The 13,497-nt window shown below is 36.9% G+C and overlaps 1 protein-coding gene across 2 annotated transcripts in view; it reads left to right on the top strand.

The window, feature by feature from the left end:
* Positions 1-13,497, top strand: part of NOX4 (NADPH oxidase 4) — a 149,381-nt gene that overhangs the window by 27,427 nt on the left and 108,457 nt on the right. For both annotated transcript variants that reach the window (XM_004271881.3, XM_033431916.1), the window contains 2 exons: positions 3,840-3,937; positions 7,300-7,327. In XM_004271881.3, the coding sequence (XP_004271929.1) occupies positions 3,840-3,937; positions 7,300-7,327 (126 nt within the window). The remainder of the gene's footprint in view (positions 1-3,839; positions 3,938-7,299; positions 7,328-13,497) is intronic.

Raw genomic sequence — 13,497 nt, 5'->3', positions numbered from 1 at the left:
AACGCTTGGGCAGAAAAGCAAATGTCAAAATTTGTGGAAATTTATCCTTCTCAATTCCAAGTTACAATATGAAGTGAGAATCTTGTGGTTTTTAAGAGTCATTTTAAAATAAATTTTTATTCTGTGCGTTTATATGACACTTTTCAAATTTTTGAAACAGAAATTAATTAATGTATTAAGTACAGGTACTCTGGAGACAGATTTTGTAGGATCTATCCCCAGCTGCCCTTCTGCCTTACCAAGTGACATAATCTCTCTGACCTTCAGTTTGTTGTTAACTGTAAAATGGATCAACAGTAGCACCTATCTCATGGTTTTAAGACTAAAGTAAGAACATGCCTATGAAGTTCTTAGGATAGAATTAGTTATTATAATTTACAACCTCAGGGGTAAATTATCTCAGTGGCATAGCACCTGACATTTTCATCTGTTCATTATTTGATAGGACATAGGTGTTTTGATACTTGGGACATTTGATCTGGATATTTGTGTATGGCCATTTTGAATCAGAAGAGTTTTGCTATAGCTATTGCCAAGAAATCATTAAACTTTAAGCTTTTCAAAAATTGCCAAGTATTGTTAAAACAGGCATCTTCCCAGTGTTTTATCCCTGAACATCTTCCCACTGGTAGTTCCCACCCTGGAAGTGAGAGATGGGGAGAGGCTCAGGGATGGGCTGAAGACTCCAGTATAGCTCAGGTCTAGGAATGGAGTAAGAGTCCAGGATATGATGAGGACCAAGGGTGTGGCCAGGGTTAGGGTTGGATTACAGCTAGAGAGAGTGAAAGGTCAAAATGGAGAAGGATCGGGAAACGCTGGCACATTCATAACTTGATTTGTTCTAAATGGGAGTTGTGTCCAAATATTCTGTTCAGTTGGAGAACAGCTGAAAGACTCAGATAGTGTGGAGTATTGCCATGAATGAGTATGTGTTCCAGAGGGTTTGCCTTCTGCCACTCACTAGGGGTCTGACTTTAGGTAAGTCACCTTTCTTAACCTTAGTTTTCTTATCTGTAAAATAGGGATGAGGGAATTCCCTGGCAGTCCAGTGGTTAGGAGTCCATGCTTCCACTGCAGGGGGCCCGGGTTTCAGCCCTGGTTGGGGAACTGGGATCCTGCAAGCCGAGAGTTGCAGCCAAAAAAAAAAAAAATAGAGATGATTCTGCCTACCTCATTGTTTTGTTCTGAGAATTAAATGGGGAAATCCATGCAAAGTGCAATGCTTTCTCTTTCCTAAAATTAGAAGCCTTGAAGTCTTTTAACCTAAGAAGCCTTTTAAGGAGGTGAATGTATCCCTTAAGGCTGTATCTCATACAGCTGTTACCTAGAACTTTTTTTCAGGAGAATTCAGAAAGAATGGTAATTCCTTTAAGGATGCCCTTGCACTTTTGAGCCATATAATATGTAATGAACATGTAAACCTTTCACTTAAAATGGAGTTTTTTTCCTATAGATTTTAGAAGTGCTGAAGCTATAGGACACAGACAGTTTTGCTTCTATAATGTTTTATATCTGTGCCATAGTTGAGTCTCACCTAGACACCCTTTGTTTATTTCTTTGGAACCCTGTCCTTGCTTGTTAGTTAACCCACTTTCAGTTTCCTGTCCATTTTTTTTTTTAACATCTTTATTGGAGTATAATTGCTTTACAATGTTGCGTTAGTTTCTGCTATATAACAAAGTGAATCAGCTATATGTATACATATATCCCCATATCCCCTCCCTCTTGAGCCTCCCTCCCACCCTCCCTATCCCACCCCTCTAGGTGGTCACAAAGCACCGAGCTGATCTCCCTGTGCTATGTAGCTGCTTCCCACTAGCCCTGTCCATTTTTTATGGGACCCTTTTCCCTCCTCTAATTTGGTCACTGGCAGGAATTTAATCCTTTAAATAACTTTTAGGTTATTTAGCATTCTAGCCCTTCTCTCTCACTTTCATTTGTCTTTGTGTGTAATTTGGAACTCTTGGCTTACCTATGTACATGTCGTATGTTAGGTTGGAGGGGTCATAGAATTTTCTAGTTTCCAGGCCATGTCTTCTTTTGAATCTCAGCACTCCATGTATCAGTGTAAATTGTGATAGTTTCCTAAGCAATGTAGGTTCACTTATCTCATTAAGTCTCTTATTTCTGTCATCACCATTTTACAGAGAAGTAAACTGAGGCATTAGTAGGCAAGCAATGTGGCCAAGAAAACAGGTTCTCTGGCTAATTAAATATCGTTCTTTCCCATACATTACAATGTGCTGTTGATGTTAACTTTATTTCACCTACAAGGAAAGGCTGGGAAGGGAGGAGGGTATTACATTTCTGTGCAAAATGTCATTAGCTTCTTTCTTGTCCAGGCTTCTCAAGATAATTTTCTTTTCCCTGACCATGCCGAAATGGATTTGTCTTCAACTCTCTAATAACTTCCTAACACTTTTATCTCTAAGTCAGTTGACTACTCATTACTGTGCCATTGTAGGTAGGTTATTAAATGCTGATCATCATCTTCCTGTGTTTTTGTCCCATGAAGTGGTTACCAACACTTTTGCTATTGGGTTTAAACACTATGACTTGAATCTGTGGATTGTGAAAAATGTTAACTGGTTAAAAGCCTTTTCATGGACCTATATTTTAGGTTGAGTGTCAGTGAAGTATACAAGATATATAACAAGTTTGGAGCTATGGGAAAAGTGAAAGATGTGGAAAATCTAAAGTACAGCGGTTCCCCCTTATCCATGGGGGGATGCTTTCTAAGACTCCCAGTGGATGCTTAAAACTGAGGACAGTACTGAATCCTATATACTGTTTTTTCCTATACAAACATACCTGTGATAAAGTTTAATTTATAAATTAGGCACACTTAGAGATTAACAACAATTACTAATGATAAAATATAACAATTGTAATAAAAGTTACATGAACCTGGTCCCTCGTCTCTCTCAAAGTATCTTATTGTACAAATTTAATGCCTTTTCCATCTTAACTAAACATGAGTTGCAGTTTGAGGTGTGACAGCAAAGTGAGCACGAATTTCTTTTTTCCTTCCACTTTCCCGGATAGACGATTCATTTGCTAAGGATCTTAGCAACCTCAACAAATGAAATCTTGTCCTTTCCTTATTAAGTCGAGAACTTTCACCTCTTCATTTAAAGGAAGCACTTTACGGTTTCCTTTGGCATAAATGAATTGCCAGTATCACTACTCTTGTAGTTTGGGGCCATTATTAAGTAAAACAAGGATGACTTGATCACAAGCACTACAATACCCCGGAAAGTTGATCTGATAACCAAGCCAGTTACTGAGTGACCAACGGGTAGGATGTACGTGGCAGAGGGATGATTCACATGCCGGGTGGGATGGAATGGGATGGGTGGAGATTTTATTACACTCAGAACAGCATGCAATTTAAAACTCATAAACTGTTTATTTCTGGAATTTTCCACTTAATGTTTTCAGACCACAGTTGACCACAGGTCACTAAAGCTGCAGAAAGTGAAACAGTGAATAAGGGGGGATTACTGTATTCAGAAGCTGCTTAAATGAACAAATAATTCCCATATTATTATACACATAACATGTGTGCATGTGTGCCAGTGTGTGTATGTGTGTTTCTAACTCTTGACTTACTAGGGTTATTTTATTCCAGCCTTTGAAAATTCTGTTTCTTTACATGATTTCTCATACTAAAACTGTCTATAATTAAGATTCTTTGTGCTTTTAAAACTTCCCTTTTAATTGAACATTTTATTGCATACAAAGCTGTCAAATTGTGACCTGTGTTTACTTAAGGAGAGGAACTGACTCCCTCTTATAGAGCGTATGTGAAAATCCCAGTGATTGGTGTGATTCTATAGGTGTGCACGTGGCCGCCCACCTGGTGAATGCCCTCAACTTCTCAGTGAACTACCATGAGGATTTTGTTGAACTGAACGCAGCAAGATACCGAGATGAGGTGGGTGGTCTCTGTCTTCTCATTTTCCTTTCACTTGTCGTGAGATGACTAGTAAGGGTCTGTGATTTTCACAGAAAATTTGTACCTTGCTGCTCCTTTTCAGTGCTTTTAAAATGCACTTGTCAAGTTGAGTTTTATTCTTTTCAGTAGGAAATAGAGGTAATTACTATTTCACAGTCTCTCCCGCCGAAAATGAAAGTTCAGAGAGCGTCTACTTTTTATATTCTGCAATGTTCAGAAAGTTGCCACTCAGGTCTGCCTTCTGCCTCCCAACAGCTTTTGTCTAATTCCTGTCGCTCAGTGGAGACTGTTGATAGTGCCATTACAGGGTAAAACTCCTTCGGTAACTCATACAGTTTGGGGGAAAAAAGGCAGAAAAGAAGGTTGACTATTTGAGGATCCTGGACCATCAGTTGATTTGACTTAAAAATATTATTGAGTTTTAATGCTTTACTCTGTTTTATTTTGTTTTTAATCCTTATAGTAGGTGACCTTGAGCTGAATTCTATAGTGGGCAGTATCTAACTTAGGGGTGCTTTTCTCCATGTGAAGCTGCCCATGAAATGAAATTATATGTACAGGGTGCTGGGCTGGACCAATGAACAACACACATACAGCCCTAGTTAGGTGTGTGTTGCTCGGCATTTTCATCGTGTCCTCAGGCTGCCTCTGATTCCCAAAGCCAAGACTGCATCAACACCGAAATGTTCAGGGTCCCGTGAGATCAGAACCCCACCCCGTTCTGCTAAGTGCGGTACTGACTTAATGGATTGTTCTCCATCTTCCCCTTACATATCACCAGAGTTCTCTAGATTAATACTGCTGTGACCATGTGCTTGACCTCCCTCCCAAAACAAAACAGAGGTCAAAGTAACAACAAACAAGCATAGATATAAATCACGAAACCAAAATAACAAGCAGCCCTGGATAAATCCCATAACTGTACCAGTATTTTTAAAACACCAATGTAATTTCATTGATCTGGGTTAGGGCCAGGCACTAATATTTTTAAAAAGCTCACTAGTGATTGTAGAGTGCGCCTAACATTAAGAACCATGGAAAAGTCTAGCTCCTTAGCATGCCGGTGGAAGCTCTTCACATGTAATGATTTCACAGCAAAGCTTCCATCTCTCCCTGTCTCCCATCACTTCTCTCATTCCTCTCTCCTCCTCTGCCCAAATCACATGGGGTTACTTGTGTCTTACTCCCGCCATGCAGTTTCCTTTTTTATCTTTTCCTTCTTTGCTTCTCTCTTTTGCTTTCTAAATTCATGTCTTCGATAACTACAATAATCTTATCATTTCATTACAATATACTTTTGCTTAATATTCCAATATTTTAGTCATTTTAAGATTTCTAGTTATTAAATTTATTTCACTTTAAGAGAGATATAGGCTCCATGGAAAATATTTTAAAACTCCCAAGTAAATGAAAAGCAAAAGCTTCTCTTCCAAAACTAGCCGCAGTGAATGATTTTATGTTTTCTTATATTTTGAGTGGTATTTTATGATATATATTCTTCAGCGATTTGTAAATATATGTATTGTGGCTTGCTGTATCAGAAAGTATACATCTACCTCATCCTCTTCATATGAATACACCATAATTTATTTTTAGCCTTTTCCTTATTCACAGATGTTTAGCTTGATTCCGAGTTTTTGTCATGAACTGCATGCCAATAAATTTATTTTTTTGTACACTTCTGCTAGGCAGATTCATGGAAGTAGAATTTTGGTTTCAAAGTTATGCACATCATTAGTTTTGATGGACAAATTACCTTCCAAAAAAGCTTCACCGCTTGATACACTCTACCAATTTTATCAGAATGCTTATTTCTACACTTCACTTGTTTGTAAAAAAACGTTGCTGATCTGATGGATGAAAAATGCTAACTCATTTTAATTTACATTTTCCCTTTTCCCCCCTTCCTTCCTTCCTTTTCTTCCTTCATATCTTCCTTTTTTTCCCCTCCCTCTCTTCTTTCTTGTAATAAATATTTTTGGGTACCTAGACGGTACCAGGCTATGTACTAGATGAAAATGAAAAAATACACACATATACAAACACACACACACACATATATTACATATATAAACGGTTATATTCTGTGAATTGTCTCTGGAAATGATGGGTTTATGACATGCACCTTATTGTTCTGCTCTGTGCTTTCATCCTGTCTTCTCCACATCTCCAATGACCCCTCCATCCTCCAGTTTGTGATGGTGGTGCATTCCTGACGGCCTAGCTCAGTTGGCCTCATCTTGTCACCTGTGAAACAGTCTCTTACTCTTCTTCTATTCCATCTTCATTCCCTGGCGATATTAATTGTTCCATCTTCTGAGTTTCCATAGTTATTTATTCATATTTCTGGTATTACCACTTTGTTCAGCCCATCTTGTATTTTTACTAATTTTTTGTGTATTAGGTTACTCTAGATTAGCCTTTAGTCATGTTTCTAACATCAATGGTAGAATTCATTTGACCTAAACTGGATGAGGAGCTATTCTTGGGCAAATGGTCCTTGTTCAAGACCCCTAAAATTGTATCATATAAATGGCTTCCTACTTTGTATATAGCCTGGCCTGACCCCAGATTCAATGGAGGCATGAGGAAAGAAATTCAGAAGTTGTGCAATATCAGACACCCTTAGGATGAAAAATTAATCCATATTCTACTGGGAATTGATCTAAAGTTTTCCAGAAGACAGAAAAGGAGTTGACTTCAGTCCATTATACCACAAGAATGTAGTTTAAAGGAAATATTACAATAACCATATTAATGTGTTATATTTCTGAGTAGCAGGAACCTGTCTTCCTTATTTGAATATCATCACTTATTTTTACAGTAGCCTTTGAAACATTTTAGTTCTCAGTTAGTATTCTCTGTACTGAATTTACACAGTACAACCCCCCCTATATATTTTATCACTTTTGATTCTCACTGTCTTGACACTCGTTAGGTGCAGTTTGGCAATTGTGGTAGATAAAGTATATATTAACGTTTCCACAATATAGGTAAGGTATTGAGCCCCAAAATGGTCAAAGGGTGGGCTTCAGGCCACTGCCACTAACTTATAATAGCTTATAACTGGCCATGAAGATGAAAGCCTAGGCTTTCTGACTCTTCATACAATATTCTTCCTTTTTCAGATAGCTAAACTTCTTGGAATTGGGTTTTGTATGTATTATAATCTCCTGTGATATCGTAAAAACATTATGAAATTCAATTGCGTCTTATTTCCATTGGGAGAACAGTCTCTTACATACCTAATACATGGCTCTTATCTCTCTCAGACTCATTGCAGAATTTTATGCTATCAGTGTTCTATTTTTCAGTCAATTTTTTTTTTTCCTTTTTATCAGGATCCTAGAAAACTTCTCTTCACAACTGGTAAGTTGTTACTCATTTCTGCTTCTGAAGATTCAGGAAAATCTTGGAAAATAAGCATCATCAAATTACACAGCATTTAGATATATGCTAAAATATAACATGGAAAATTTGCATATGAGAACAAATGATTAGGAGTTCAAGCATACAGTTGCAATGAAAACAGAGGGACAGGGCAAACAGTCAGGGTTCAGATGAATGAAGAGTAAAAGTAAGCAAATGCATTTGCCTTTCATATATTCTTTCAAAGAAAATAACATAATGCCTTATGCTTGTTGAGGGCCTGCTATGTGCCCACTGCTTTGGCAAGTACTATTGGAGATAATACATATGGACCAGTTCTCTGTCCTCAAGGGTTAGAAAGAAACACCAAGCACTCTGTCAGTGTAGTTCTTCTAATTCAGTAATTTAGTAGGATATTTTGTGATCTTAAAACCCATGGAAAAAGAGGAGAAACAGTCATTAAAATAAGTTATCTTTCTTGAAATGTCTTCTTTCTCATTTCTAATTTACTTTTCCTTCTCAAACATATTGTCCATGAAATCTCAGTATAGACTATTCATTTGTTAAAGCACACTTGAATATCTCAAAATTTTGCCCTGATGTTAGTACAGTTCTTACTATTTTCTTCTTTTTCTCAACCTTACACTTATAATAATGAAAAAGAAACTGTATTTGAGGGATTTTCTTTTTTTTTGTGTGGTACGCGGGCCTCTCACTGTTGCGGCCTCTCCCCTTGTGGAGGACAGGCTCGGGATGCGCAGGCTCAGCGGCCATGGTTCACGGGCCCAGCCGCCCCGCGGCATGTGGGATCCTCCCGGACCGGGGCACGAACCCGTGTCCCCTGCATTGGCAGGTGGACTCCCAACCACTGCGCCACCAGGGAAGCCCTTGAAGGATTTTTAACTTGTATTTCAGGGACAAGGATGATTGTGTAGCGGAGATGGTCTATCATAAAGGCTTGGCTGTACTCCCTTATTAAGGATCAGAATTGCATATGGGACTGAGGCATGGCTCTGTCAAATGCATTGTTTTTCTTTTGAATCAATTTTATGGTGAAAATAAGAATAATTGGGGTGTTCTTTCCCTCCACGTCGCAACTACATATTTAGATTGATAATATATATATATTTTCTGCCTATCAATGTATGATGCTTGCCATTTGCAAAGTACTCATTTCAGTTTTCTCTTTAGGAACACAATTTAGTTTTGTTTACAGATTTGCTCATTGAAAACATGTTTTTATTTAAGCCTTAAGAATTGGGTGAGAAGTAGAAGGGAGAAAAAGCAGAAAAACAAAACAATGTATGAATCAATGTATTTTTTGGTTCATATGAATCATTTTAAGAAAAATAAACAAGAATTTTGTTTTAATATTATCTTGTTCAGCACAGAGTATAGCTGAAGACTTGGGACATTTGAAATGCTTAAAAAAGTTTAGTTTACAAAGATATAAGGAGATTTCTTATATGACAAAGATATTACATTAAGAAACTTAGTAAAATTAATACTTCTTTATAAGTAGGTGATCTCTCCACCTAGCTTGAAACAGCATCATCCTATGTTCTTTCCCAGTAGTTCCCATGAGTGTATTGGGCTAGGTAAAGATGATACTTAAAAACACAAATTCCTGATTCCAGCCTAGAGAGAGTCCAGGTTGGGACTTGCCAATATGCTTTATTAACCTTTCCACTACTGTTTTACCCTTTAGTGAGCATCTCATTATACTCTTGAGCATACCTTCTCACCACTACCTCCCTTTTATCTACTCTCTTACTCTCTTTTTATCACCTGGTCAACTCTTGCCTATCCTTTAAGTCTCAGTTGCCATGCCTACCATGCACAGATTTCTGCCAAATTTCACTAAGTAGAGCTGGTCTCTTCTTGCCCTGGGTCCCTAAAGATACATAGTGAAAATACCATGAATAATTTATTTCCTTGCATATACTGTAGAATAATTATTACCTTACATATACTGTGTCTTCCACTTAAAGGTGAGCTTCTCCAGGGTGGAAAAGGGATGTCCATAGGGCATGCAGAGAAAATATTTTGTGTGGCATTTCTGTCAATACAAACAACTTGAATTATCCAAAATCAGCATGTCAGCATCACTGTAGTGGCCTAGTTCCAAAAAATTTCATGAAAGAAGTACTGTGCTTGCCATCAGGTGCCATCTACTTCACAGGGACACAGACCCTCCCCTTAAGTATGAGGCTAGAGCTCCTCAGGCATCTGGTCGACCCCACTGAATAGTAGCAAGTGAGAGAGCAAAGCAGAATCTAAGGATGGTAATGGGATGAGTGACACTGTTCACTTAGTCCAACTTTGAATTCACTTAGTCCAACTTTGTGTTACGAATACATCTCTGACTGAGTCTATTTCACAGCTATCTTTGAATATTGTCAGGCACAATACCTAGGAAGAATAAAGTTCCTGATGAAGAAAGGCATGCATGTTTTTAGATGTTCTGATGATAAAGCATATTTTCTATTAGTTGATATAGTTCTTGAATTTTAATTTGTTTAATGTTACATAGAGTCTTCTCTCTCTCTGTCTTTAAAAGTTTTTCCGTGTAACCTAGGCCTAAGAAATAAGGTTGTCTTGTAGAAAATAAAGCCTGTGGCAGCACAAGTGACATAAAATATGGGATTCAGGCTCACTAAATAAGAAATGTTAAAGACATTTCAATTAAGAATTTATAGAATAAAATAAGTTTAATAGATTGAATTATTCAAACATTTTATAATGCTTACTACATATCTCCAAATTTGGTAGTACTTGTATGATGAGAATAAAATGCATAGTATCTAATTTTAATTAGAAAATCCCTCACAAACAAATATAGTTTTGTCTCCAATTATGTTTGTAAAAACAGGGTAATGAATACAAGATGATATATTTCTGACTATATATGGGTATGGATGAAAATGATATTTTAGTTTCATCTAGAAATGGCAATATAGTACAGTTATTCATTTGAAGGGCTACTAATTAATTAACCTAATATGCATAGATAAAAGAGTAATAAGAGTAAACATAACAAGCATGTTTTTTCCTAAGGAAACAAATATAGGTTTTGCTTCATAACTTGAAGACTGAGAGTTCACAGTGTACTTCACTTTGGCAAGTAACTTTCCCCAGTGAGCTTAGACTAGCGCAATAATTTCTAACCTGTGCTTCCTGACTCTTGGAATACGTGTGATAATAGAGGCTAATTTATTGGGACTTGGCTGCGCTGTCATCCAGCGCTAAGTTAGGATGCCCTTTGATGTACCTCGAAAACACTCAATGCTTAGCATTCTTTCAGCACTTAATACCCTATGTTGCAATTGCCTGCTTACACTGTCTCCCACACTGGACTGGGATTTCTTTTAGAGCAGGATTCATTTTTTCCTCTAGCACTTAACAGTACAGTACAGATGCCTAGAAAATAGTCACTGAATGGATAAAAGTCATTTATTTTTAAACTCTACTACTTGTTGCATAGATATTCTCTACAACATTCCAGATGATTGGTTGGCCAACCTGTTTGTTTAATTCCAGTAAAGAAAACCATAGCTTTTTTTCTTTTTCTTACTGAAGTATAGTTGATTTACAATGTTATGTTAGTTTCAAGTAGACAACAAAGTGATTCAGTTATACATATGTATACACGTATATTCTTTTTCAGATTCTTTTCCATTATAGGTTATTACAAGATATCGAGTATAGTTCTTTGTGCTCTACAATAGGTCTTTGTTGGTTACCTATTTTATTCAATATATATAATAGTGTGTATATGTTGATCCCAAACCCCTAATTTATCTCCCCCCCAGAATCCCCTTTGGTTTTTAAGTTACCCACCCCACCCTTTTTTTTTTGACCACCATAATTGCAATTTTTTTCATTGCTAATTATAAGTCAGTTTTTCTTCTTCATTGCTCTGAAGTCTATTACTCTATAAATTACAAACTCTGATCCTTTTGTACTTCTGGGAGACAGAAAGGAAAAATGAATTCTTTAGATAAAAAAGTTAACTTCATAAATCTAAAAGAACCTTAAGAAGCATTGAATTGATCCTCAGTTTACAGATGAGATTCAGTGAGCTAGGGGTTTGGCCTAAGCGACAGTAACAGGACCGCAATCCCAGAATATATATACATACCCCAGGCTGTCTGGGACCTCTACTTCATGTTGAAGTCAAATGACTGAGGTCAACTATTTCACCCTCTCTAAGTCTTTCCAGTATGTTTTCCATGCTCTGTTCTAAAAGATGTGCTCTAATTAAATGTTTGAGGAAGTATCTGTTCAATTTTACACTGGATTCTTGACTTTAGTACTTCTCAGAAGCTTTACATTAATGTGCCCTGTGATTCTTCAAGGAATGGTTATAACATTTTTGAGTAATAGAAATTAATACCTCAAGGAATTAATGTTTAAATAATACCCTTTGGAAATTATAACTTTGTTCTAAACATACTCTGTTTTTTCAGGTGTCCTGATGAAGTGATTTGCAGACATTCTGTAACTAATCTTGGCATGTTCAGGACTACATAGGAAACCTTGTGTGTAGACACAGTAGACATTCATGAAGCCTCAATAAAATTACTGGAAAGGCCTCTCCAACCACAAATTTTACATTTTAAGTGAAATTAGTTGAAGCCAGAGAGACAGACCTCCTTTTTTTTTTTCTTTAAATTTATTCAGTTACAATTGAAGCACTCTGAATTATACATATGTAAAGCATGCTACCTGATTGGTTTTGATATATGTATACACATGTGAAACCATGATCAAAATCAAGATAACAAATATGTCCATCATTCTGTCCTGCTCTCTACCCCTCCTAACTACAGATCTGCTTTCTATCACTAAAGAATGCTCTGAATTTTCTAGAATGTTGTATAAAAGAAATCATGGAGCTTATGTTTTTTCAGGTTGTTTTGGTGGGGGAGGGCAGCCTGGCTTTTTTCACTAAGTCTAAGAAATTTTATGATTCATCTGAGTTGTCATATATGCATAGGTGTGTATCAGCAGTTCTTTCTTTTTAAACTGCTGGTTAATTTTCCAGGTACAGACAAACAATTATTTATCCATTCATCTGTTGATGGAAATTTGAGTTGTTTACAGGCCTTGAGTATTAAAAATAAAACGGTTATGCACATTTTTGAACAAGTTTGGGGTGGATATATGTTTGTGTTTTGGGGGGTATATTCTTGGGAGTGGAAAAGCTTGGTTATTTTGTAGACATGCTGTTCTTTTTAAACAGTAGTTTTCTGCGCTCCTTGTCCTTTCCTGTGAACTAGTGTAGTTATCTTGCTCTTCTCTTACCCCCTAGGAAGTAAGTACTCACCTGGGGCAATGGGAAAGGGAGTACCCTGCGAAAGAAGTGTAGAGAAGAGATGATTTGGATTAGGCACGTCTGGGAAAGGCAAGGATTGTTAGGCTTCCAAATTTGTGTATTGGGAAGAGTGAAAGGAGAGCATACTCCAGTATTAAGTTCCAAAGACCAACTCCCTTATTTCTCATGTGTCCCTTTACAAGTGGAAACTCGTTTCTATTGTACTGGGATTTCTAATGTTATTTTCTAATGATTCTAAACCCTCTGTGATCCTAACGGTGCACATCCCTGTTGCTCTTATATTGTCCCCAGCTCGTTTGCTTCTGCTGGTGGCTTACAGTCCCTGATGGTCCTTCTGTTTCATAGGTGGTTCCTTGTCAAGAAGAAGAGTGGGGGGATGTCTATACTTTTGGAGGCAGAATTGTTTCAATACCTTTTCTACAAAGATTTAAGATGGAATCTCTCAGCTAGGTCATTTAGTACTTTTTGTTGCTTGTATGATTATAAGAGTAAATAAAGGTGACTTATAGACAGAATATTTTATTTGGTAGTAATAAGATAATAAGAAATGAGGCTATTGTGATTTTCACTCTTTGATAAAGCATATCACCTATTCATCTTGGACGTGCTGTATGAGCTAACACTAGATTTGTAGCAATCTATTATGTCAGTATTAATTTTGAAAATTGACATGTTTACACACTTTACAAAATGTTATGTACTACCAGAAGCACTGATTTCAAAATGTTTTCCATTCTGAGGGGAAATATGTCTGCAAGTGTTCTTAAAACATCAACACTGTAACTTTTTTCTTCAAATTCACCATTTTTTGTTCTACACTCGAAGTTGCAGT

This window comes from Orcinus orca, chromosome 8, assembly GCF_937001465.1.
Source record: "Orcinus orca chromosome 8, mOrcOrc1.1, whole genome shotgun sequence".
Classification (NCBI taxonomy): Eukaryota; Metazoa; Chordata; class Mammalia; order Artiodactyla; family Delphinidae; genus Orcinus; species Orcinus orca.
This window is presented reverse-complemented; position numbering and strand designations above follow the sequence as displayed.